The sequence below is a fragment of the Rhinatrema bivittatum genome, chromosome 4 (assembly GCF_901001135.1).
Source record: "Rhinatrema bivittatum chromosome 4, aRhiBiv1.1, whole genome shotgun sequence".
NCBI lineage: Eukaryota > Metazoa > Chordata > Amphibia > Gymnophiona > Rhinatrematidae > Rhinatrema > Rhinatrema bivittatum.
The window spans coordinates 180,348,743-180,376,506 of record NC_042618.1 but is presented as its reverse complement, the minus strand read 5'-3'; the positions used below and the strand labels follow the sequence as shown (position 1 = coordinate 180,376,506).

Genomic DNA, 27,764 nt, shown 5'->3' with positions numbered 1-27,764 from the left:
TGCCTCAACTCTTAGTTCCTAGCTTGTCCCACCCGCTCCCAATCTGAGAGCAGCTCCTGGAATGTCATTCACCAACTGGACACTGTAGGAGAGAAACCTAGAGAAAGCTAGAGAGAACCCCACCGAGATGATGTCTAGGACTTCCATTTTATCTTATGAAGAAGAGAGATAAAAGCAGCACTAACAGTCCCAGGTAGTCATGAACGAAAGCTCAGGGCACCGGATCCCTGCCTGATTCCAAATGAGCTGGAAGCTAAAAGGAGAAGGAAGAAACTGCAGCTCCCTTCCTCTCCCAACCATAAGAAAACAAATAGGGGGAGGGGGTGGGAAAATCCATGGGTTAGTCAAAGTAAAAATGCCACAAATTGGACAGTGGGGGAAAAATCCTGACAATGCAGTAGCTGTTTTTAAAACACTTTTAAAATAATTTGAATTAAAAAAAAAAAAAAAAGAAAAGCATTTCAAGAGCTCATTTTATATAATAATAGCACTATTGCCTTGAGAAGCTCAACAAAAATAAAGCTCCATTTATTTATTTGCTTCTATGTATTTCTCACTTTATCCAAGGAGCTGCTCAAAGTGGATCACATCAGGTTCTATATTTGCCCGGCGGTTTCCTCAATCTTTGGGTCTCCAGTCAATTGGAACTGACCTCTTTTGTACTATGGGGTCTTGCGCCTTCATTCGCAGCTACCAATGGAGGTTGCCCATGTTTTAACCCCCTCCTGCCATGCTTTTCGCCTCCATTCAATCCACTCCTCCCTCAGTGCCCTCCACCAAACCTCAATCCTCCTCCTCAGGGTACACCAGCAACCCTCCTCAGTCTCAGTAACCCCCAACCGCCATCTTCCTCAATCTTCTCCCTTCAGAATCTCTTTCTCATTAGAATGGGATGACAGTCCACCCCCTTCCCCACCCCTTGTCCATACATACTCACAAACCCAGACTCAACTCAGTGTGATAAAAGCAGAAGTAAGTGTAATAAAAGGGGCAAGAATGTACAGCACCACCATAGAATCTTTCTGGCTACATTCAAATGCACTAGAGTGACCCAATATCTAATTAATCTAATGGCACATACTGAGATTGCTTACAATACAGCTGAACATAAAAATGAGTATTCAAAATGAGAACATTTAATTTATTCCCCTGGTAGTATGCATGCTGCCTCAGCCAAGATGGAATCCACTTAGACTTCCATCTGGATCTAATGACCCATATACAAAGGTACTTCAGCAGATGGACTATTACTACTGGTTTTTGGAAAGTGGCACAAACACATATTTTATTTCAGTTTGTTCAAAGTAGAATATGCAGTATTCAAGCTGTGGAATTTTGTGCCAGAGGATGTGGTCAAGGAGTCTAGCATAGCTGGGTTTAAAAGGGCTTTGGTCAAGTTACTGGAGGAAAAGTCCCTAAACCATTATTAGCCAGGTAGACATGGGAAAGCCACCACTTATGCTGGAGAGTGAGCAACAAGAAATGGATCTATAATGTTTTTATTTTATGTTTAAATCATTTTTATTGATTTTTAAACCCCAAAAACACAAGAACAACAATTACTGAACAAGCTGGGAACACTGGTGGGTTCTTCCCAGTGCCCCTAACAATCCAAGAGTTCTTCCCCACCCTGACAGTATCCCACTAGCTGAGAACATACTGGAGCAAACGTCTTACGGCGGGCCAAGATTGCAGTGGAGTAATCCGCAAATAACATTATCGGGATACACAAGCCGCCCATTGCTCCGATACAAAATTTAAGAATTTGATCTCAATCTACTTTGACCCCTTGCTTCACTTCCAAGCAATGCGCACATTCTATCAACATAGTGCCCTTCGTATCCTGCAGGCCAAAGGCCTTAGGCAGCCACGTTTCCAGAACTACATGGAGATTGCGATCAGAGATACTTTCAGGCAGCCCTATAAATCTCAACTTGTTCCTCCTTGAGCGATTCTCTAGATCCTTGACTTGATATCCATTTTGGCTAATACAGCTTTCACTGTTGCCACTTCATGCTCAAGGACCTGTACCTGCTCATCCACGCTGGAAAGATATGTCTCAACCTTCACAATCCACTTTGTGTTGTCAGCAAGTAAAGACTGCAGTGCGTCAAATTGCTCATGAATTTTCCCTAATTTTTCATCATCGTGGTAATTATAGTATTGGCAATGTCGCCACGATCACCATTACCCACAGCTGGCGATGGGGGGCTATCAGCCATTTTTGGTGTCAGTCTGCCCTTTTCTATACCTGTTTTGTGGCCATCTGACCTTAAATGGCCCCAAATAAAAGGTATACCCGAGCTAGCGCATTTGTCCCTTTACAGATTTTATCTATTTCTTGCACCTGTCAGGCTATTTAAAAGAGCGAGTATAGTTGATTTGAGGAGTGAGGCCAAGGAGCGAGAAGAAACCACATCCTTCCACTCACATCATATCACATTACACCTATGTTTTTATTTTATATTAATTTGTTTATCTGATGTATTTTATATTTTGATTCCTGTTTTATATATTTTATTGTAGTATATTGTACACCATTTTGAAAATCTGTATAACAGAAAAACTTAATCTTTACCTTTATTCTTTGGGATCTGCCAGATACTTGTGACTTGGACTGGCCACTGTCAGATACAAGATACCGAGCTCAATGGATCTGTGGTCTGACTCAACATGGCATATCTTAAGCTCTTAAGTTCTCAAGTTCTCAACCATTATGCCAAGAATCATCATTCAAGGCCACACTGCCAGGGGCATTGTTAGGTACCTAAAAGGTCCAAGGCACAAGCCCATAAGCTCTTCCTCATCCTCCCCCACTCCCACCCCCAAGATTTTGACAATTAACTCATCGTGATCAATAGCTTCCCTCTTCCCCAGAACAATCCTATAAAAATACTAAGATTGTAACTTTTAAAAGTCCACGTGGGCGTCCATGGACATGCCAATTTTATAACAGGCATACGTTGACGTGTGCATGTTATAAAATCCGCTACCCATGCACACACGATTTTATATCAGCGTGCGCATGTGTGCGCGAGTGCCATCTTGCACGCGTACGTGAGGGAAATGTTTAGTAGAAGCATACAGCGATGGAACAGGCCTTTTCCCCAGTTCCCTCCCAGTCTGCTCTAAGCACAGATCCCTGAGGCACTCCACTGTTTACCTTTTTCCACTGTTAAAACAGACCATTTAATCCTACTCTGTTTTCTTCTTTTAACCAACTTGCAATCACAAAAGGACATCGCCTCTTATCCCATGATTTTTTAGTTTTCTTAGAAGCCTCTCATGCATGACTTTGTCAAATGCCTTCTGAAAATCCAAATACATCACATCTACTGGTTCACCTTTTCCACATGTTTATTCACCCCTTCAAAAAACTGTAGGAGATTTGTGAAGCAAGACTTCCCTTGGGTAAATCCATATTGGCTGTGTCCCATTAAACCATGTCTATCTAAATGTTTTGTGATTTTATTCTTTATAACAGTTTCCATGATTTTTCCCAGCACTGAAGTCAGGCTCACTGGTCTATAGTTTCCTGGATCACCCCTGGAGCCCTTTTTAAATATCGGGGTTACATTGGTTATCTTCTAATCTTCATGTACAATAGATGATTTTAATGATAGGTTACAAATTAACTGAACTAGATCTGAAATTTCATTTTTTAGTTCTTTCAGAACCCTGGGGTGTCTGCCATCCGGTCCAGGTGATTTACTACTCTTCAGTTTGTCAATATGGTCTACCACATCTTCTAGGTTCATTGTGATTTGGTTCAGTTCATCTGAATAATTGAAAGTCTCCGGAACGGGTATCTCCCCAATATCCTCTTCAGTAAACACCGAAGCAAAGAAATTGTTTAATCTTTCCACAATTACCTCTTTTACCCCTCGATCATCTAAGATTCAACTGACTTTTTCGCAGGCTTTCTGCTTCAGATATATTTTAAAAAGTTTTTATTGTTAGTTTTTGCCTCTACGGCAAATTCTCTCTTAGCCTGTCTTATCAATGTCTTACATTTAATTTGCCAATGCTTATGCTTAATCCTATTTTCTTCTGATGGATTCTTCTTCCAGTTTTTGAATGAAGATCTTTTGGCTAAAATAGCCTCTTTCACCTCACCTTTTAGCCATGCTAGCAATTGCTTGACCTTCCTTCCACCTTTCTTAATGCAAGGAATACATATGGACTGTGCTTCTAGGATGGTATTTTTTAACAATATCAATGCCTGTGGCACACTTTTTATCTTTGTAGCTGCACCTTTCAATTTTTTTAAAACTATTTTTCTCATTTTATCAAAGTTTCCCTTTTGAAAGTTTATTGCTATAGCCGTGGATTTACTTATTGTCCCCCTTCCAGTCATTAATTCAAATCTGATCATATTATGATCACTATTGCCAAGTGCCCCCCCCCTGCCCCCACCGTTACTTCTCTCACCAAATCCTGCACTCCACTGAGAATTAGATCTAAACTACATGCTAGCAGCAAACCTCACTTCAGTCACATGTGGAACACAGTCAGACCCTTGCCAAATACAGAATAAAGAGACCATAAAGTAATAAATAGAAAAGTGCAGACCGGAAACCACAACAAGCTAGACTCTGTATGCAGTGCAGAAATGGAAAAAAAACCCCCATCACTATTCCTTGTTAAATTCAAATGCAAGCAAGAAATATAAAATATCAACCATACCAATAAAAAGAATATGTGAAATCAGTTGATGAATTGAACATCATTTAGTAAATAAAAACATATACAAAAATGTTAAAAAAATTACCAAACACCAATAAATTATTTCAAAACAGCAGACATATCATATCCAATAATTAAAATAAGGATAAAAAATTCCCCCACTCTCCTCACCTGGGAACTTTAGATTTCCATTCATCCTAAGGTTGTTGTAAATTGGAGGCCGGCACACAAAATTTAACCTCACACTCTCATATATGCACTCTCTTACACACACACAGGCTCTCTCACTCTCAAAATTACACAGGTAGTCTCTCTTTCTCACACTTACACAGGAACATACATACTCTCTATTTCACTCTCACACACAGGCTCTCTCATACACACTCACACATAGAGGTATTCTCGCTTTCAAACACAGGCACTCTCACTCTCACACACACAGACAATCTCACTCTTTTACACACAGAGGCACTCTCTCACACATACACAGGTACTTTCTCTCACACACAGACATACAGGCACTATCACATTCTCTCGCACACACAGGCACGTTCTCTCTCTTTCTCTCTCACACACACACACACACATACATACACAGAGGCACTCTCACTCACACACTCACATTCACACATAGAAGCACTCTCTCACTCTCACACACATAGGCACTCTCTCTCACTCTCACATACATGGGCACTCTCTTATACACACATACTTATAAAGGCACTCTCTCCCGCTCTCATACACATAGCACAGAAGCAAACTCTCACAAACACACACAGGCTCTTTCTCTCTCTCTCTCTATCTTTCACACATCCAGAGGAACTCTCACACATACACAGGGTCTCTCTCACAAACACACTCATACACATAAAGGCACTCTCTATCATACACCCAGGCACTTTCTCTCACTCTTTCATACACAGAGGCACTCTCTCACACACACAGAGGCACTTTCACACATACACAGAGGCATTCACACATGCACACAGTGGCTCTCTCTCTTTCACACATAGGCACAGAGGCACTCTTTCATATACACACACACACACAGAGGCACTCTCTTTCTCTCTTTCTCACTTTCTCACCCACACACACACTCACACACAGAGGCACTGTCTCACTCTCACACTCAAAGACACTCTCTCACACATATAAGCACTATCACTCACTCTCTCACACACACACACACACACACACACACACACAGGCACACAGACAATTTCTTTCACTTTCACAGACACATGCACACACACCAGGGGTGCTCTCTCTCTTACACACACAGGTAGTTTCTCTCATTCTCTCTCTCATACACAAGCACCCTCTCCCTCACACAGGCATTCTCACTCTCTCACATGCACACAGGCACTATCTCTCACTCTGTCATATACAGAGATACTCCCTCTCACACATACAGAGGCACTCTAACTCTCTCTCTCACACACACACTTACTCACACACAGATGCATTTTTTCACTTTCGTCCACAGAGACACTCTCTCATACACACCAACACTCTCTTCCACTCTCACACTTATAGACACAGAAGCACCCACTCACAAACACACATAGGCACTCTCTACTACTCTCTTGCACACACACACAGAAGCAATCTCTCACAAATAACAGGCACCTTCTCTCTCTCTCTCACACACACACACACACAGAAGCAATCTCTCACAAATAACAGGCACCTTCTCTCTCTCTCTCACACACACACAAAGATGCACTTTCTCACACACACATATAGAGGCACTCTCACACAGAGATGCATGCTCTCTCTTTCTTCCTCAGCTGTCATCTGGAACCAATGTCGGCAGTCCTACAGGGCCTTTTCTTCAGCTACCAGTTCTAGGAAATGCTGGCATCCCACAGGGCCTCTTCCTTGGCTGCTGGCTGCAGGAAACACTGGCAGCCCTGCAAGTCCTCTTCTTTGGCCACCAGGCCTCTTCTGCTCCACCCACAGCTGGAGACTTGGGGCACAGAGAAAGAGACTTGGGACACAGGCCCTGTGTGCCCAGTGCTAATGATGCCCCTGCGTGCGGCAGCTGCTTTTGGGACATGGTATCTATGCACCCTGAGTCTGGCCACTAGGTGTCATCGTTTTGCAATAACATAAATTTCCTCGTCTCCTCTAGGAGCTTTGAAAGCTGCCTATGCAGCATCCCCAGCCCCGGCCAAACTGTGTTAAGTGTAGTCTGGCCCAAGAATTGAATCCAGGTCTCCCACATAGCTCCATCAGGCCAGGCCAGGCTCAGTTCAGTTTATTTTAACATTTGCACCCTCACAAATGGTGCACAGTGACATGATGAATAAAATATTTCAAAGTAGAAAGACCCGCAGAAAGGATGGTAGGTGCATGGAATGCCCTCCCAGAAGAGGTAGTGAAGACAGGAATGGTAATGGAATTCAAAAGGGCTTGGAATAAACACAGAGGATCCCTAGTGGCTAAAGGACAGAAGTGAAGATAAAGGGTAACCTGCATGGGGATACTCTGTACTGAATTGCAGTAATTGACCGAAGGCATGGGGATAACCTGCATGGAGCGGCAGTTACTACGCATAATAAAAGTAAGAAGAACTTGCTTGGCAGACTGGATGGACCACTTGAGTCTTTTTCTGCTATCAGCACAATTTGATGAGCTATGCAAAGACATGTGACAAAGCAAGGAACCTGATGTACATACTAATTTTCTATGTTTTAAACCTTAATCTGCCCTGGGCATTTTGTGTGAAGGCAGAATAAAGTTGAATTGAATGAATAAATAAATAAATAAATATACCAAAACCCTATGTATCTTGGTTTGAACCATGTTAAGCCTTTGAGACCTTGAATAAAGAAATGATTTGTAAACAAGGAATGACTGATGCTGATAATGAAAATTTTCCAATAAGCACAAAGGTTAAAACAAGTTGAAATGTGCCTGCTAGAGGCATGATGCAAAAGTGCATGTCCCTTCTTCAGAGCAAGTCAACGTTGGGCATGGGGTAAAATTAGACAGACAAATTGCAATTTTGCATTGATTAATGCCAAAATGACAACAACATTACATCTTGGTTTTCCAGGTGCTGAATTTCAGCCCAATCTGTTCAGCAATTTGCAGTTTCTATCATGTGTGCAAGGCATGTGGGCTGATGGACAGGTGGACAGTGGACACATCATGGGCAATGGGGACTCTGGTTCCAGTGCAAGCCACCTAAAAACCCTAAAATAGTGTACAAATCTAAATGCCCATGACAGAAGAGCTGAAAAGAGCTGGGACTCTGTTGACCTGCTGCAAATTTACTTTTTTTTTTTTTTTTAATAAATGGGATTTTAGTTATGAGAGTTTGATACAGGGCCCATGAAATGCAGGTGCACAGAAAGACTCCACTCGAAGCAGCTCTTAAAGCTGCTCTGAAACCACCACGGCTTTAGCACAAGGCCAGAGTCTGTCTAATTCGGCGGCCTGATTCTTCTAAGCATTTTGGGCCCACTGACAAAACACTAATGCCTACTCTATTTGCCAGAAAAGGCAAGTCTCAAAAACCTAAGCTGTGGAAATTGCATGTTTCTGTTTTCATTAAACCTCAAGCTTACTGGACATCATCCTCCTAGCCTCAGCCATAATGGAACTGCCCAGTGCCCAGACTCTGCTGGCCTGGGCAGAAAATCAGGGAAGAAGAAGAAAGGATGGAGCCAGCTCTCAAAGATCAGGGAGCACTGGCAAAAGTGAATCCAGGGACTGGCTCTGTACTCTGGGCTGCGGTATGCTGTGCTGCAGGAGAAGAAAGGTTCTTTCTGCTTCTCATTGTGCATTTAGAAGACTATAGCTTGGTCCAAATTTATCTCTTCAGCAAATGGTTCCTCAGTCCCTTGCTGTGTTTTGCAGACGGTTAACCAGGTGCATGGCTGTGAGCATGCACAAGTGCACACACAGTGGTTGCCACTCCCTTCAGCTGGCAATTCCATCCTAGTGTTTGGCAACTGACATCTCTTGACTTACAGTTCCTTCCCTAATATCTCTCTCAAGAAAACTCCAACCCACCCAGCCTGAAAATAAAACAGTAGTACACAAATGAATATTAAAATATCCAAAAAACATGGCCCATTATTCTGAGGACCAGTGCAAGGATATTAGATGCCCTAGGCAAACCTTATACTCTTGTGCTGGCCCTTCCAACATACAATTAAAAGTTATGCATTTACAATAAGATTGTACATGAAAAGTGACGTTTAAAATACATTCTTCTGAGGTACAAATATCACTGACAACATGTCTATAACATTTACATGTGCTGCTGTGGTGCCAACTAGAAAACCCTGCAGAAAAGCAAAAAAAGACATTTGGAAGCCATATGGCATTAGCAGAGTAGGTGGATAGGCAGACTAGGCAGTTATCTAGAGTGCCCCCAGTCGGGGGGGGGGGGGGGGGGCAATGGCATGGCCTCTCCTTCCTGCCCACATGGCCTGGAAGAGAAAGTGCCATAGCATAGTTCCACACAGAAGGGAAGAAGGAGAGGCCATGCTTTTGCTAGCAGAGGCAGTACTGACCCTGGGCCTGCATGGCAGTGAGGAGCAGGAGGAGCAAGGAGCAGCAGCATGGCCTGGGGGACAGAACCAACAACAGCAGCGGAGCAGTGTGGCCCCACCCACTCCGGAAGGAGTAACCGGTCATGGTCTCTGCTCAGCTGAAGGAGGAGGGTTAGCTTCCGCAGGCTTAAAGAAAGGGAAAGAGCACCATGGGCCACGGGGCTAAAGGAGGAGGCTGAGGCTGTTGCTGTTGGCCTTGTGCTTCTGGGCGAGGGGTATGAAAGAGAGCCTGTATATGTGTGTGTGTGTGTGTATGTGTGTGTATGTATATGATTGAGAGAGAGAACATGTCTCTGTATGTGTGTCTATGAGAGAGAGAGAGCATTCTGTGCACGTGTGTGCGTGTGTGTGTGTGTATGTATGAGAGAACATGACTGTGTGCTGTATATATGAGAGAGAGAGAGGACATGCCTGTGTCTGTATATACATCTATATGAGAAAGTGCATGTCTGTATGTGTGTTTGTGTGTGTATATGTATGAGAGAGAGAGCACTGGGTGTGTGCATGTATGAGAGACAGAGCATGTCTATATGTGTGTGTATGTATCAGAGAGAGAAAGAGAGAGCATGTGTGTGTGTGTATGTAAGAGAGAGTGCATGCTTGTATCTATGTCTGTGTATGTAAGAGAGAGAAAGCATGTCTGTGTGCATGTATGTATGAGAGAGCATGCCCATGTGTGTGATATGTGTATGTATGAGAGAGCATATCTGTATCTATGTATAAGAGAATGAGAGCATGTGTGTGTAAGTATGAGAGAGAGCATGTCTATGTGTGTATGTATGAGAGAGTGCATGTCTGTGTATGTGTATATGTGAGAGAGAGAGGACATGTCTGTATGTATATTATGAGAGAGAGGGCATATCTGTGTGTGTGTGTGTGTGTGTGGTGTGTGTGTGTGTGTATGAGTGAGAGTAAATAAGCATGCATGTAAATATGAGAGATAAAAGAAAGTTTGTGAGTAACAACTCCTCTCCCCTCCCCCAGCTAACCCACGATAATCTCAGGGCATCTGGAAATCAAAGATCCCAGGTATGGATAGCAGGAGATTCCAGGTATGGACAGCAGGATCCTTATTAATTTTAATTATTGGGTGCTATATGATGTGTCTGCTTTTTTAAAATAGTTTATTGGTATTTGGAAAATTTGTATGACTTTTAAATTACTGAATGTTGTTCTATTCATCAGCTATTTGAAATATTTATTATTTTTATTAGTATGGTTTTACTCTATTGATAATGTATATTTCTTGATTTTATTGTTAGTTTTATGAGGAATTGTGATGTTTCTGTTCTTCCATTGTTGCACTACATACAGAGTCTGGCTTCTTGTGGTTTCCAGTTCAGTTTTTGTCTACAGATTTCTATTTATAGTTTATGGTATCTTTAGTCTGTATTTGGAGAAGGTCTGGCTGTGTTCTGCATGTGTAATCAAGGTGAGGTATTCTACTAGCCTGTAGTTTCTCTGTAGGGATCTATAGCAGTAGGGCTTGTTCTAATAGGAGGCATATTGGTGTTTTAGGGTCTGGTGTAATATTTGCAGTGTTGCTTTTCATAGTAATGGGTTGTTACTGTTTGAGTAATGACAATTAGTGCTGTTTTGGTATGGGAGGTATACTCTATTGAAAATGTACTACAGTTTATTCATGGCTTTTTGAGAGCCAAACCCACACCCAACAAATATTACAACAGGCCTAATACCAATTCCAAGTGTCCTTTTTACTTTTTTCTGCAGGGCTTTCTGATTGGTGCCATAGCAGTGCATGTAAATATAAAAATATGTTGTAAGTGATATTTTTACCTCAGAAGACTGTACTTTGAATGTTTTTTTCATGTAAAATTAAAATAAATGCATAATTTTTAATTGTATGTGGAGGATGTGACCTGGGGAGGGGAGGCGGGCACAGGCTATAAGTTTCATCTAGAGCCCCTAATAACCTTGCACTGGTCTTTGGGCATTAGGCCTATTGCAAAGCATGTTGGGTATGCGCTTAGCCCTAAGAAACTCATGAGTAAACTGAAGTACAATTACGATATAATAAACCTCCTATACCAAAACAGCACTAACTGCCAGCACTCAAACAGGAACAACCCTACCTATGAAAAAGCAACAATGCAAATATTACACCAGAATATCAGATGGTAGCGTAGAAAAAGGATATCAGTCCTTTTTTTTTTTTTTATTATTGTGATCATTAGCAAATATACTTTATTATTTCATGAAGTTCCAAATGTTCAAAATCATACAAGTAACTCCAAACCTGGTGGCTAAATATTACACCAGTCCATAAAATACCAATACACCTCCTTTTAAGAAAATAGAACAAGCCAGACTGCTATATTTATTTATAATTTAAAAGATTTGTAGCCCTCACATTCCAAGGTTTATGCCAGGGTACAATAAAAAAACAGAGGTCAATATTCAGCTGGCTAACTTAGCCCAATTATTCTATGAGTTGGGTATATCATGGAGAGACTACTTTGAGGAGACCTTTGTATGCAGATCTTAAAGACCTATAGATCTGTACACAGAAACTACAGACTAGCAGAATACTTCACCTCAGTCACACATGAACAATACAGATAGACCCTCAGCAAATATAGAATAAAAAGACCATAAAGTATAAATAGAAATGTGCAGACAAAAACTGAACTGGAAACTGCAATAAGCCAATGGAAAAACAAAAACATCAGCATTCCTTATGAAGCATCAATCAATAAAATAAAAAATATAAAACATCAATTGTAATAGTAAAATCATACTAATAAAAAGAATAAATATTTCAATACAGCTGATGAATAGAATGACATCAATAATTAAAAACTTATTTACAATATTTAAAAATTCCCCAAACACCAATAAAATTGTCAAAACAGCTTTTCTACTAGATCGCCCTTGTTGTATCTTTTATTTCAGATAATAACAAAAATATGTTTTTTCTAAAGTACTTTAAATATAAAGAGTCTTTGTTTTGTGGACAATGTGTACATGTTTTTCCAGATGTACCTAGAGAGAATCAGGCCAAAAGGAAATTATTTCTTCAGCTGAAACCAGAGATTTTGGCATTAGGGGCTTCCTTTTTCTTAAAATTTCCTTGCAAATGTGTTGTTGTACATCAAGATATGTTTACATCTGATGCATCTAGAAATCTTTATAGTGGATAAATCATCCTGAATGGCTGCTGATGTCTTGGCCAGTTTTTCTTGGGTATTATTTTCCTTGTTTGTTATTATTTTGGCTGCAGTTCTCTTTTATGTGGATTTGTTCAGATCTGATGTGTATTGCAAGATATTTTCTGTATCAATTTAATTTCTTGGGTTTGTGACCTGATAAATGATTTAAACTTAATAAAATTTAAATTTATAAAAAAAATTTTTGAAACAGAAAACACATCACACATCCATACCTGGGAACTTTTGATTTCCAGTCACTCTGAGATTGTCATGAATTAGTGGGGGGCAAGGGATGCACACAAATTTACTTCTATCTCTCTTTCACACACACACACACACACACACACACACACACACACACACACACACACACTCTCTCTCTCTCTTATGCACATGCTTGCTCTCACACACATGCTCACTCCCTCTTATGCATATGTGCTCTCTCTCTCTTACATACACACGTAGATACACACTGTCATGCAGATGCTCTCACCAGGGGCGGATTGGCCTATCGGGGGATCAGGCATCCCCCGGTGGGCCGGTCGCGCTAGTCACGTGGTCGGCCAAGCGTGGCCGTGACAGAGCCGCTCTCGGCAGACCATGTGGTATCTCCTGGGCCGGCCTGGGCGGTGAATCCCCGAGCCGGTCTTCATTGGGAATCCGCCGCTGGCTCTCACACACACACAAATGCACTCCCTCATGTACATGTTGTCTCACATGCATACTGTCACATACATGCATATACACTTTTTCATGCACATACTCGCTCTCACACACACACACACACACACACCCTCTTCCATGCAAATTCTCTCTCTCGCACATTTATTTATTTTGATTTTTTTGTTTCTCATGCTCATGCTCAGTCATACAAACTCAAACACACAACCACACACACACACACACACACACACACACACACACACGTGTTCATATACTTTCTCTTACGCTCATACACATGCTTACTCTTTTCCCTCTCTTCAATGCCCAAAACAGCAGCAGCCTCTTCCTTTGGCCTGCACTGCTGATGGGATGCCCTCTCTTTTTTCTGGCCTTAAGGGCCTACTGCTCCTGTTCATCTCTCTTAGGAAAATGGAAGGACAGGGCAGGGGCAGGCTGAAGCTGCTGATTTCGTCTGGTCCCACAGGCCAACTGAATCAGAATTTGCGCCTTCTGGCTGCCTGCAGGAGGATGCTGCTCATTTCTTCTGGCCCACCAATGCTGCTGCTGCTCCTTCAGCCTGGCTGTAGATATTACACAATTCTTCCCACTCCCACAGCTCCATATGAGAGAACTTCCTTTATTGAGCCCCATGGGTAGGAAGAACAAGGGGGTAGAATCACCGTTGTCCTGCCACTACTATGCCACTGCTCCTTAACTGCCAGTGCTCTAGGAGGCCACCCAGTCCACTTAATGGTTCCACCAGCCCTGCCCATCCCATGGTGTATGAAATATTTATAAAGCAATATTAAGCATTTAAAAAAAAAAGAGAGAATTTCTTGTTAGATAGACATCATAAAGCATAATGACAAAGTCTGACATAACACACCCAAAATGGTGGAGCAAGTATTTCAGCTTCCCCATGTGGCGGGTCATATGTAATCATCAGTCTGCAAAACAATTATAGTCCAGATAATTTTTATAATGCAAATAAAAACAGTCGCTTTCCTTAGAGATGAGTGCTAGAGTTGCGCCAACGTCAATGAAAAAAACAGACCCCACATAACGTTATGTTTTGAGGTTCCAAACTGTCATGATGCTATAAGAACTTATTAATGAAAGTTAATCGATTTTATCTACTTATTTATTTATTTATTCCTTACGTTTTTACGCCCCCATTCAGAAATGGCTGAGAGTGGTGTTCTTTGCCAACATCTACAGCATGAGGTGAGCAGAGCTTTCAAAGTGGGACCCTCAGCAAACTTGCATGGATGCTTATCATGAGAGGGTTGGTTATGAAATAAAGCAAGCAAGGAAACCACTGAATCACTGCCTGATCAAGAACTGATTCACAGCTTTGATCTGCACCTAGTCCAGCGTTTCCCAACCAGTGTGCCATCAGACCTGATCAGGGATGCCACGGGAAAGTCACAACTATCAGGTGCTCAGGTCCAGACCAGCTCCTGGACTTTGTGCTAAACATGTCACAGCAACAAGGGACACCAGCGGTGGTTCTTAAATGTGCAGGAGCTCCTTCCTGTGCACATGTTGTCACAAACAAATCTATTTCCCCAGCAACAGAATGAGCTATGGTTTGTTTAATGAGTATGCTGTTCTGTTATGAATAAAATAGTTTAATTTGAAACACATTAGAAATAACAGACATGTTTGTTTCTGATCACTCATGTTTTCTTAAAATGCTACACATCTTATAAATTCTGCCTGGAGTATGTAAACTTATGAACACAACTGTTCATACTGTATACACACACACACACAAGGAGAAAGACAGACCCTCAGCTCCTTACCGTGCATGGACTCCTGTCTTTATCCTGACCCTCAGTTCCTTGCTGTGAACACACACACACACACACGCACACACACACACATATACACACACATATATATGTGTACCCACATCTGCTTAAAGCTGACAGCGTGTGGAAGCCATCAGAGCCTTCTGTCATTATGCAGGCACATCTGTTCATTTCAAGTCACTGGAATACTGTTCCATTGTGACAGGTCCATGTGTGTCTCTGCCTTCTCTCTCCCTTTCTTTTAAAAGTTGGAAGAGAGATCGGTGGCTGGTGGGGTGTTCAGTGTTTCTCCACTTCTATGTCTACATGAGTCCTCTCCATGTCTGCACTGCCTGCTCCGCAGAGGCCGATGTGCCACACGAAATTTTTGTTAATGTGGGTATGCCTTGGGATTGAAAAAGTTGGGAAACGCTGTTCTAGTCTATAGTTTTCATGGCTTGCATCGGGGAATGCACGTTTTTGACTATTCCCCAGATACTGAAGTTTTGGATTCTTTCCTTGAAGACCTGAAGACAAGATGCATTACATACATGTGCTTTCTTGTGAAAGGGGAGATGGCAGCATGTGTTTTGTTCGGGGCTGCTTAGAATAGCCAGGTGTGCTCGACAGAGCAGTGAGTATGCAGTAGGGCCAGAACCAGTCTCAGGGATAAAAAAAAAAAAAGCACACACCTAGCGAGGCCCCCAGTCCAGCACCGGAGAAAAAGCCAGTAGGCAAACCAAACAAAAAATATGTATATATGGGCGCTGTATACATCCCCTGCTAGGAAACAGAACTGACTAGCAGAAAGTCCCATGGAATGTGCCAAGCTCTACCCCAAGGCCAGAAAAAGGGCCCCAGCACCAAAGCACAGAAATGCACTTCAGGAGAGGTTTTTAAAGGCTTTGAAGGGACACAGGGACTGGGGGATATATTTGTTTGTCTCTGGTGACAACACATTCTTTATTGTATTCTGGTTTAACTAGCCTCGTTCCTTTCTTCGCTGGTGGCAGCTAAAAGCAGGGCCGCCATCAGGAATTTTGAGGCCCCATACAGCCAAAATGTCTGGGCCACAAGCTTACCCTTTGCGCTCCGGGGACTCCGCGGCTCCTCGGCCTCCAGCTAGCAAGCAGACAGCGACGGCCCGCGCGCTTTGCCGGCGCATACTGTCTGACGCGGCGGTGACGTCACAGCCGCGTCAGACAGTGAACGCTGGCAGGACAGAGCGCGCGGACGAGTCTCTGTCTGCGGTGCTCTGTAAATCAATGCTATGTGTGTCTAAAAGACACGCATAGCATTGATTCTCTCCCTTCTCTGGGGCCCGCACCCAGGGCCGGCTCCAGGTTTCAGTAGGCCCCTGGGCAACAGACTGTCGGAGAGAGCCTCAGTGGGCCTCTTTGCCATGAACTAATACATCCCCCAAGCGCACCTGCTGCCTGGTGGCTGCGGGCCCCCATATGTGGCAGTAGATCCTGGGGCCCCATACTGCAGGCCCAAGAATACTGCCCTGATGGCGGCCCTGGCTAAAAGGATTTGTGAATGGAGGCTGCAGAACCTTCTTGGTCACTTAACACACAAAGAATGCCAAGGAATCAGGAAAAATGATTAGGAGATGTGTGTACTGTTTGCAGGAAAGGATCCATGTTTTGATAGAGGGAAATTCTGAAACGATCCTCTATCCTTCAATGCCAATGTGATGCTAGACTAAGCCTCAGGCCACTGGTAGCTCTGTAGCAGGTAGCTTGGGCTATGTTATTGTCTAACTCAAATACTGAATAGAGAGAATGAGACAAGGAAAGTGGTTTTTTTTTAACCCTTCAACTGATGGAGTTTGTTTCCCTCTGGAAGGTTTAAATATCCTGCAAATATAAACTCTGTGATAAGGCAATAGTGCACAATTTGACACTTGCATTATTATTATATATTTTTTTTTTTATAATATCCGTAAATCTGATTCCTTAGCATCATTTTCACTTTATTGATTTATCCTAGGACCACCTTTGCAGATTTACAGGCGATAAAGAAATACTTCGGTTGTTTTTCCATCTCTGATCACAGGTTTACTGATAAAATTACTTTGCTGGTTTAAGACCTGCAGTAACTGTAATTCAGGCCCCCTACAGCACAGTGGATATATGGATAGAGAAACTGGTGGCCATTTCTTATTGTGACAGCAATAATCCAGCTCAACATCCTTGGCTTTAAAACTCACCCTTACCAACTGGATGACTGGCTCCTTCCTAGAGATACACACTTGATGAAATATAGTATATTTGATATAGAAATAGGAAGCTCTTGCAGCCAAAAAAAATAAAAATAAATTAGAACATTTCAGGAAATCTGGAAACCTGTAGATCATTATGTAACCTAGGTGTTGTTACTGTAATCTTTTTTGTAGTTTCATTAGATGACTATGTTGACCAGTATCAATGCACAGGTATCATCCCACAAGAGCTGAGCCTCTTTCAGTGGAAAGGAAACTCTGGGATGACGGATCAAGGGGGATAGATAAGAAGTAATCTAAGGAAATATTTATTTATAGAAAGGATGGCGGAGGCATGGAACAACCTCCCAAATTTGGTGATGGAGACAAGGACAGTATCTGAATTCAAGAAACCATGAGTTAAGCACAGGGATTCTCTGAAGGAGTGGTAGGGATTGTAGAGCTAAGCAGTTGGTGTGGATGGACAGACTAAAAATAGGCCACATGGTCTTTTTCGGCCATTGTGCTTCTGTGTTAATAAGGTAGCAGCAGGCTCCCAGATAGGTTAAGGTCAATGTTCACTACATGGAAATTGTATAAAAAAAAATTCTGGTGAAATCAGTGAAAATATATGAACACAAAAATAGTTCCATTCAGCTAAGGATTATTTTTACAGGTCACCATGGCTGTTTACAGTTGTTTCATAATCAACATTTTATTTTGCCCAAAATTTTTATTTTGTGATAGTGGCTAAACAGTCAAGAGGCTCCCAAAGAACTTCCAGAATGATTTTCCCTCTGCTGCCAAAATGTTCTTGACTTTTTGACAGGATAAACACAACCCCGAGAGACATAAAGGTTATATGTAACTAGCTAAGCAAACATCACGAGTGAATTTGCAAAGGTTATGTTCTCAAAAAGTTTTAATTAAATCCTATAATAGCAATCCCACTGCAGAAAAACAGAAATCTTGATCGCTGACAAAAGTTTGAAGGCTTATTAGCCGGAATATGAGACCTTTGGCTGCTGGTGAGGTCAGAAATATAGAAATAAATAAAAATTAAATAACCTTAAACAATAAGCAAAAAAAAACAAAAACCCCCAAAAAACCCCCAGCTCAGCTGATTTCTGTTTCTTCATTGGGAAACTGTAGGACCTTGCCTAAGGCATGGGCTGCTGAAAAGTCTTTAAAGACAGTGGTTTCAGTTTGTTTTATAAGAATGGATGGCTGGGAATCCTTTTGTTTGAGAAGAAAAAAAAAGTCAGACTTCTGCAAAGTTATCTTTAGACCACCTGAGTTTGAATATTTATTAAAGGCTATTTTTTTTTAATTTATATATTCTGCTTTTTGGCACTTCAGTGTACATTAAAGCAGATTACATTCAGGTATTTCCTTACCCCCACAAGGCTTAAATATAATTTTGTACCTGAGGCAACAGAGGGTAAAGCAACTTGCCTAAGGTCACAAGGAGCCTCAGCAGGATTTGAACGCTGGTTTCTCTAGCTTGTAGCCCCCTGCTGGAACCACTAGGCTACTCCTCCACTTTCTACCTTGCTCATGTCCTTTTATTATGTTTAGCTTTCCCTGATAAACCGATGAAGAAATAGTTGCGATACAGGCTATTAAAGCTTCTTAATTATGTGACAAACAGTAGATGGCTGATGAGGCTGTAAAGAAAGCTTGCCCATGCCGCCTTTTGCTCAGTTCCTGTTAAGTTGCAGATGCTCAGTAGGGTTTCATCTGGCTTGTGACTGAATGGGAGAGCTACGGAATGGGCCTGCCTACCTTGAATGTGTTCTTCGCTGCACTCGGCACCTACAAAAGAATATAAACTAGATGGCATCAGTCTAGAGGGCGGCTGCTGAAATAGTCAGTGGGCTTTGTAGTAAAGCATATGGGGACAGACCTAGATACCCTGGAGGAAAGGTAGGATAGGGAAGCTATGATGAGACATTTAAATAACTCCAAGGTATCAATGTACAGGAAGTGAGCCTCTTTCAACATAAAGGAGTCTCTGGAATGAGGGGTTATGGGATGAAGGGAATAGGGGTACACCCAGAAGTAATCTAAGGAAATATTTCTATACAGAGAGGGTGGTGGATGAACAGAACAGTCTCCTAGTAGAGGTGGTGGAGACAAGGACAGTATCTGAATTCAAGAAGGCATGGGCCAAAAACAGGGAATCTCTGAAGGAGTGATAGGGATTGTAGAAATGGGCAGATTAGATAGGTGTGTTACACAGATTTAACATAGATTTATATTCCATTTTTTCAGGCACTTCAAAGAGGATTACATTCAGATACTGCAGATATTTCCTTTCCATGCAGTGTTCCCTCTAAGTTGGGCACATGTGAGCTCGTGCACAACTTTTCCCACACACATGTACAACTTTTCCCCTTAGCACAGGAAGGCTAGCGGGGCCGTGGTAGAGGCCACCCCGATGTGCCCGAAGATGGCAGAAAGGATGGTGGAGCCGCAGTAAAGTCTATCACGCCATGTGCTGCAGAAAGGAGGAGAAAGAGCCTGTGTACATGTGTGTGTGTAAGTGCAAGTGCAAGTGTGTGTGAGAGAGAAAATAAGGTTTGTGTGACCCCCCCTCCCCCACTTCACGACAATCTCAGGTTGACTGGAAATCAAAAAATCCCAGATACGGACAGCAGGAGATTTTAAAATCCTTATTAGTTTTAACTATTGGCTGTTAATTGATGTTTCTGCTATTTTGAAATATTTTATTGGTGTTTTGGGAAATGTATAACATTTTCTAATTACTGGATGTTTTATTCATCAGATGTTTTGAAATATTATTGTTATGGGTAAGAACATAAGAAGTTGCCATTCTGGGTCCATCAAGCCCAGCATCCTGTTTCAAACAGTGGCCAATCCAGGATACAAGAACCTGGCAAGTATCCAAACATTAAATAGATTTCATGCTACTAATGCCAGTAATAAGCAGTGGCTATTCTCTAAATCAACTTGATTAACAGCAGTTTATGGACGTCTCCTCCAGGAACTTGTACAAACCATTTTTAAACCCAGCTATGCTGAGTGAAATTTTCTCCGATTTGCTTTAAATGTGTTACTTGCTAACTTCATGGAGTACCCCCTAGTCCTTCTATTATCTGAAAGACTAAATAACCGATTCATGATTTTATAGAGTATAGTTATACTCTGATTTATATTTCTTAATTGTATTGTTTGATGTTTAATGAAGAATGGCCATGTTGTACTGCATCAGCATCTGGCTTGTTGCAATTTCCAATTCATTTTTGTGTGCACATTTCTATTTATGCTTATAGTCTCTTTATTCTGTATTTGTCTCCAGCACTTAAATGACACCTGTGGGTGTATTTTGTGTAATCTATGAAGTATTAAATAACATCTGAATAAGATGCTGTCAAATGATTTAAAAATAGTTTTGCTAAGTGGCTAAAACTGGCCAGGGTTTTCTTTATTGCATATAGGACCGTTATAGCCAAGTTGCCAGATATAGTTAATGGCAGGCCAAATATGCATAATTTAGGGGTATGGCTTTCCTTCTTGGTTATTTAGGAAAAATTTGAAATTTCTGTTGGAGATTTATGGCTCAGTTCTGCTGGTGATGTGTGATCCAGGGATACATGATTGATAGAAAATGATACAAAATTGTTCAGAGTAGTTAAATCACAAGCAGATTGTGATGAATTGCAGGAAGACCTTCTGTGACTGGAAAATTGGGCATCCAAATGGCAGATGAAATTTAATGTGGATAAGTGCAAGGTGATGCATATAGGGAAAAATAACCCATACTATAGTTACACAAAGTTAGGTTCCTTATTAGGAGCTACCACCCAAGAAAGAGATCTAGGTCTTATAGTGGATAACACATTGAAATCATCGGTTCAGTGTGCTGCGGCAGTCAAGAAAGCAAACAGAATGTTGGGAATTATTAGAAAGGGAATGGTGAATAAAATGGAAAATGTCATAATGCCTCTGTATCGCTCCACGGTGAGACCGCACCTTGAATACTGTGTACAATTCTGGTCGCCGCATCTCAAAAAAGATATAGCTGCGATGGAGAAGGTACAGAGAAGGGCGACCAAAATGATAAGGGGAATGGAATAGCTCCCCTATGAGGAAAGTCTAAAGAGGTTAGGACTTTTCAGCTTGGAGAAGAGACGGCTGAGGGGGGATATGATAGAGGTGTTTAAAATCATGAGAGGTCTAGTACGGGTTAATGTGAATCAGTTATTTACTCTTTCGGATAATAGAACGAATAGGGGGCACTCCATGAAGTTAGCATGTGGCACATTTAAAACTAATCGGAGAAAGTTCTTTTTCACTCAACACACAATTAAACTCTGGAATTTGTTGCCAGAGGATGTGGTTAGTGCAGTTAGTGTAGCTGTGTTTAAAAAAGAGTTGGATACGTTCTTGGAGGAGAAGTCCATTACCTGCTATTAATTAAGTTGACATAGGGGGTCATTTTCAAAGGAGTTATGCATTTAAATGTGACATACTATCGTAGCAATTTTCAAAAGCTATTTACTCGAGTAAAGTGCACTTACTTGAGTAAATCCTATGGACAATTCAATGGCATATATTGTAGCAATTTTGAAAAGCCCACTTACTTGAGTAAAGTGTATTTACTCGAGCAAAAACCAGTTTTGCTCGAGTAAATGCTTTTTAAAATCTACCCCTTAGAAAATAGCCACTGCTATTACTAGCAACAGTAACATGGAATAGACTTAGTTTTTGGGTACTTGCCAGGTTCTTATGGCCTGATTTGGCCACGGTTGGAAACAGGATGCTAGGCTTGATGGACCCTTGGGCTGACCCATCATGACATGTTCTTATGTTTAAAAATATGTCTTTTTATTCTGCAGATGCAGCATTTCTATATCCAGAGAATATGTATTTCCATATTTCTACCGTCAGCACTGGAGTGGTGATGGTGGTGTTGTGGTGGTGGTGGTGGTGGGGGGGGGGGGGGGGGGGGGGGGGGGAGAATTGAGAGAGTGCTGAGATCTGGAGAAAGATAAAGTGTGCCCACCCCCACTAATCCATGCCAATCTGAGGGGAGGAGAGGGTGGTGTTAGCTCTTCTCTCCGTTAACTTCCCAGACTGACTTCCTTACCCTTTGCCCCAAGAAGCAGGGATCAGTTGGGGAGGGGAGGGGTGGAGCTGCCATCAACGATTTTCGCATAGGGCACCCTACACGGACCAAAGAGAGAGAAGGCCCAATGTGGCCATGGTGGACGCCATCCTGCCATGATCCGAAGAACTCACAGGGTAATGTAAGCAACAATTTTGCTCACAGAGAAAACTTTTGGGCCTTTTTCTGCCATCATGTTTCTATGTTTCTGTGTTTGGTGTTTCCTCAGAAATTAATCTTCTTTCAACAGGATGCAAAGGAGCACAATATTCTTTAGTACTTATCACTACTCGACATATGCAGCACTGCCCAAAAGTACATAAGAGACAGCCCCAGCTCCGCAGAGCTTACAATGTAATCAAGGCAAACATACAGGGCAACAGAGATTTTGTAATATGTTTAGAAAATAGTTTAAAAAGGCTATGAGTAGGATAATCAGTTTTAGATTTAAAAGCAGCCTAAAAAAGGTGAGATTTAGGATTGGATTTCGATAATGGCAGAAAGGGAGCATGATGCACCAACTCAAGAAGTCTATTCCAATTCTCCTGGTTTGACCAGGGTCCAAACAGTTTCATGTCACCAGTGGGGTCGTTTGGCACACACTTCTCATCCCCATCTTGTACAAGTTCTCAGCCTCAGCTAAAGGCCAAGAAGGAGCTGTCCTCATCTCCTGACCCATATCTTACATTTAATTTGATTTTAGCTAAAAAGAGGCGGAAAATGTCACTGAAAGTGTCAACTATCAGACAAGGTTCTGCCTATTCTGTGGACACTTGGCTGATCCCAGGGCTGGGCTCCTTCCACAGGAGCAGGGATGTTAACGTCGGTGCCCTGACTGAATTCCAGACAGCTTGTTCAGCCTGATCTGCTGAAATTCTCCTTCTAGAAACAACCTACTTAAATTCGGGCATCAATCTATTTCTGAATTTGAGATATGTTTCATTTGCTTTGTACAGCACTTTGGACCACAGTACTACGTCAGGGCTTCCCAAACTGCCCTGGCGACTCCACAGGATTTCCACAACGAATGTGCATGCACGGTAGACTCTGTGCATGCAAATTTATCTCTTCATTATTCATTGTTCATATCCTGAAAAATCCAGCTGGCTGTGGAGTCACCTAGACAGATTTAGGAAGACCTGATCTTGCTAGAACCAACCCAGACTCATTCATGATGGGAATGTAGACATACTAACTTATTCCAAACAGATCTGTCAAACAAATGTAGAAGTTTCAACCAACAGTCTGTCAAACTCTTATATGGAGGCGATCTGAAAAAAATAAAAAAATAAAAACCTCTGCTTCATATTTTCAGAACAATCCAATCCAGATTCCATTGGCTACGCTTCAAATGCTTCATGAAAATCCAAAGCACATTTTCTTCATATTTTACCCAGATGCAGCAGATCGAGGGAGGGGCATTTTTAAACGAATTTCTCCAGGGAGCACGGATGAAATCTGAAAAGCCTGTCGCACTCAAATGAAGTTGAAATCCACCCGGTTCATGCACCTCACTAGTGCAGGGCTTAGTTTGCATATTTTCATTCCAAATGCATTATGAATATTAAGATTATTACCATTTAAAGAAAACAAAAACACCCAAGAATGTTGCATGGAAACAGAAAGGATAGGAAAGCAATATAGATTAATCTTGAAATGTTGTTTTTTGCATGATACATTTAATGCTGAAGTATGTAGAGTAGGTAGCTTGGACACAGAGCCAGAGCAAATACATACTGAGAAAGATGAAGGCAAAAGCCAATAGAAACTGCAATTCATTGGGGAAAGTAAGAAATCCTGTTCTCTCTTCTCCCAGGATCACACATATCATGAAACATTAACTATTTTGCCATTTGTTATTTTTTTTCTCAGAAAATGCAGCACAAATGTGTAAGTGTGTGCTACTACTACTCTGGACCTCAGCATGCTAGACAACCAGGGGCAGCTCAGAGCAGATGCCTATATATGAACAGGTCTAGGAATGATGAAAGTCACGGGCATGGTGTCTGCCCAGTGCTTGGACCAACTCGTGGACAAAGACTGAACAAAAAAAGAGGGTAGTCCCTGAAACTTGAGGGTGTTGTGCCTTTCAGGAGCTAGGAATGGAAGAAATATTTTAAGACAAAAGAGGAGAGTAATGGTAATTTTATTTACTAGACCGATTCTCCAAAGATCAAAATGGTGTACAATAAAATAATAAAATAGCAATGTAACTGACTGATTTTCCAGAGAGTTTTTATGAGAGTATAACCCTGATTTTGTGTTTTGATGGTGGGCTCTCTGAGAAGGAGGAAGAGCATGCAGGAGTGAGAGCCTGTATGTGTGTGTGTGTGTGTGTGAGGGAGTGTATATGTGTGTGGGAGTGGAAGCCTGTATATGAGAGACAGAATATAAGAGTGGGAGCCTGTGTATGTGTGTGTGTGATAGTGGCAGCCTGCATGTGAGAATGAGAGCCTGTGTGTGTGTATGTATGTATGGGAATGGGTCAGCATGTGAGAGTCTATGTTTGTGTTGGAATATGAAACTGTGTGAGACAGCATATAAAAGTGAGAGTCTGTGTGTGTCTGTGGACAGGAATGGGAGCTTGCATGTGAGAGACAGCATGTGAGAGTGAGAGCCTGTGTGTGAGAAAGTGGCAGCCTGTATGTGATAGCATGTGAGAGTGACAGCCTATGTGTGTACATATGTATGGGGTTGGTAACCTGCACGTGAGAGAGAGCTTATGAGAGCCTGTGTATTTGTGTATGAGAGAGCATGTGAAAGCGAGAGACTGTGTGTGTGTGTGTTTGTGAGAATGGAAGCCTGCCAGTATGAGCATATGAGAGTGGGAGCCTGTGTGTGGGAGTGGGAACCTGTGTGTATGTGAGAGAGAGCATGCAAGAGTGAGATCTTATGTGAAGAAAGCTTGTGTGTGAGAGCATGCATGTGAGAGAGAGCCTGTGTGTATATGAAGAAGGAAGGAAAGAAGATAGGAGGAGAGAGAAGAAACAGCATAAAAGAGACCCTGAAAAAGGAATAAAGGAAAAATGAACAAGGGGGAAAAAGAGATTGGGACCAATCCAATTAGAAAAATAAGATCAGACCTTAAAGGTAAAAAAGAATTATTTTGCCTTTCAGCAATTGGAATATGCCATTTTTGGGAATGTGCCTTTCTTATATATTTGTGTTTTGCTTTTTCTTCAGTATTCCAGAGTTCACAGAGTCTGCTTTCTCTCTTTCCATTTCATTTTTGCCTACACGTTTCTGTTTCTGTCTGTGATGTGCATGTGTGGCAGAGATGCACATCACAGACAGAAATTGTGTTTCTCTGTAGGGATTTGTAGCAGTCAAGCTTGTTCTGTTTTTCCAGTAGGTGGTGTATTGGTGTTCTAGGGTCTGGGGTATTAATACACACAAGCTCTCACAGGCCCATGCATATGAGCACATACACACATAAAGTGTGTGTGAGGGAGAGATAGGGAGTGTGTGTGAGAGCATTGGTATGTATATGAGAGAGAGAGTGTGTGAAAGAATTAATGTGTTAGTATGTGTTTGTGAATGAGAAAGAGAGGAGATAGTTTGTGTGGCCCTACCTCCCCCAATCTATGATAATCTCAGGATGACTGGAAATCAAAAGATCCAGGTTTGGAGAACAGGAGATTTTTAAAAATCCTTATTAGTTTTAATTATCGAGTGTATTGTATTGTTTTTTGGGGGGAAATAGAACTTTTTTAATTATTGTATATTTTATTCATCAAATGTTTTGAAATATTTGATTGGTGTTTGGTAAATATTAGAACAAATTTATGCAAGTACGTTTAAATTATTGGATGATCATCAGCAGTTTTGAAATATTTAGGTTTTAATATTATGAATGATGTTTTATATCTCTTTATTTTATTGCTTGATGTTTTGTGAGGAAAGATGACGTTTTTGCTTTTCTATTGTGGCACTGCATAATACAGTCCCTACCTTTCTATTTCATGTTTTGTGAGGGTTTGTCTATATTTTAAAGGTCTAGTTCTTGTGTAACTTGAATTCTTGCTGTGAAAATGATGGTACTGATCATCACTGGCTTTTATGGCATTATAGACTTCTCTTTATCATTTCTATTTTAAAAAGAAGTTTGTTCTTTATTAATTTCATTTGCATGGAATGTTCTTGCAGAAAATAGTTGTTATTTCACATAATTTATTGCAATTGCTGTTAGTAGATTAGGCGATTATTTTATGGGATGGGTCTAGCTAACTTTCTCTCTAAGAATTAAGTTGCTTTGAGCATAAAATTGATAAGCTTTTTGCACTGAAGAAAGTAGTGCTCACAGGGTAATGCAGGAAGGTGGTGCACTGTGTTTCCAGGGCACCTGGCAGCGGCAAACTGTGCGGTGCACCACCAACTTCTGCAGTCACCCTCCTCCCCCGCTGACCAACCCATCCAACCCGCTGTCACTTTCCTCTCCCGTGCGTTTTTGATGCTCTCTGCAAGGGAATTAGAGAAGTTCCCGCGGCTTAGCGACTCTTCTCCGTGTCCATCGAATGTGGCCCCCTTCTCGCATCCCCCGCGGGCCTGGCAGCGCTACCCGCATCCTCTCCCCCCCTCTCCCCCCACCCCGCACATAACGCCAGCAGCCGGAGAGCGAAGCCTCGTCTCCAGATTTTTGTTTGTTTTTTTTTCTCCTTTGAGGAATGAGTTTAAAATACAAAAAAAAACAAAACAAAAAACCAACCTGTTGACAACAGTACATGTACAAATGGAAGGTTAGGTCTTGTTGATGTGTTTTTATTTTTTTTGGTCGTAAATCTGTTTATTCTGTCAAAATAGGATGTGCATGAGATGAAATAGTTACACCTCCCCCCCCTCCCCCCTAATAATAAACGGCGGGCACTTGCACCTCTGACTCGCCCCGCCAAGGGGACGCGAGTGCCACGTACCTGGAGCGGGGGGAAGCCCTCCTCCTCCTCCCCCTCCTCCTCCTCACCTGTTCCAGCGGCTCACTTTGCGCCGGAGGCTGCGCGCCGCCTCGGCCCGGCTCAGCAGAGCCTCCTCGCTCCCGGGCGGCGGGGGCAGGCGCTGCAGCGGGTGCAGGAAGAGCCTCTGCAGCTTGGAGGGCGGCGGCGGCGTCCCGGAGACGTTGCGCAGGGCCGGCGAGGCGGGGGACGGCTGGGGGCAGAGGCAGGGGGGAGGGGGCGGCCGCGGGCCGGACAGCAGCAGCAGCGCCCCCCCGGCCCCCCGCTGCCGCCGCCGCCGCACGGCGGGCAGGACGTGGAAGTAGAGGTCGGCGGCGAGCAGCGCGCAGAGCAGGAGCAGCGGCAGCAGCCGGTCCCGGCGGAGCAGCCCCATTGCCGGCGTTAGGATGGGGGGGTGGGTGAGGGAAGGGGGGCTCCTCAGCCCATGGCCCCGCGATCGGATGGAGGGATCCTGCCCACGCTGCTGTGCCCACCTTGCCCCAAAGTGCCTCGGGCGCGGCTTTGCATTGCTGCAGGAGGGCACGGGGAGGGTGGGATCGCCGGGAAACACCTCCCCGGGGACGACCCCCCCCCCCTCCAGGTACTCCTCCCAGAAAGACAGTGA

The 27,764-nt window shown here is 42.5% G+C and overlaps 1 protein-coding gene across 1 annotated transcript in view; it reads right to left on the bottom strand.

The window, feature by feature from the left end:
• Positions 1 to 27,675, bottom strand: part of FAM20A (FAM20A golgi associated secretory pathway pseudokinase) — a 79,258-nt gene extending 51,583 nt beyond the window's left edge. The window contains exon 1 of the mRNA XM_029599293.1: positions 27,172 to 27,675. Within this exon, the coding sequence (XP_029455153.1) occupies positions 27,172 to 27,533 (362 nt within the window). The 5' untranslated portion in view covers positions 27,534 to 27,675. The remainder of the gene's footprint in view (positions 1 to 27,171) is intronic.
• Between the last annotated feature and the right edge of the window lie 89 nt (positions 27,676 to 27,764).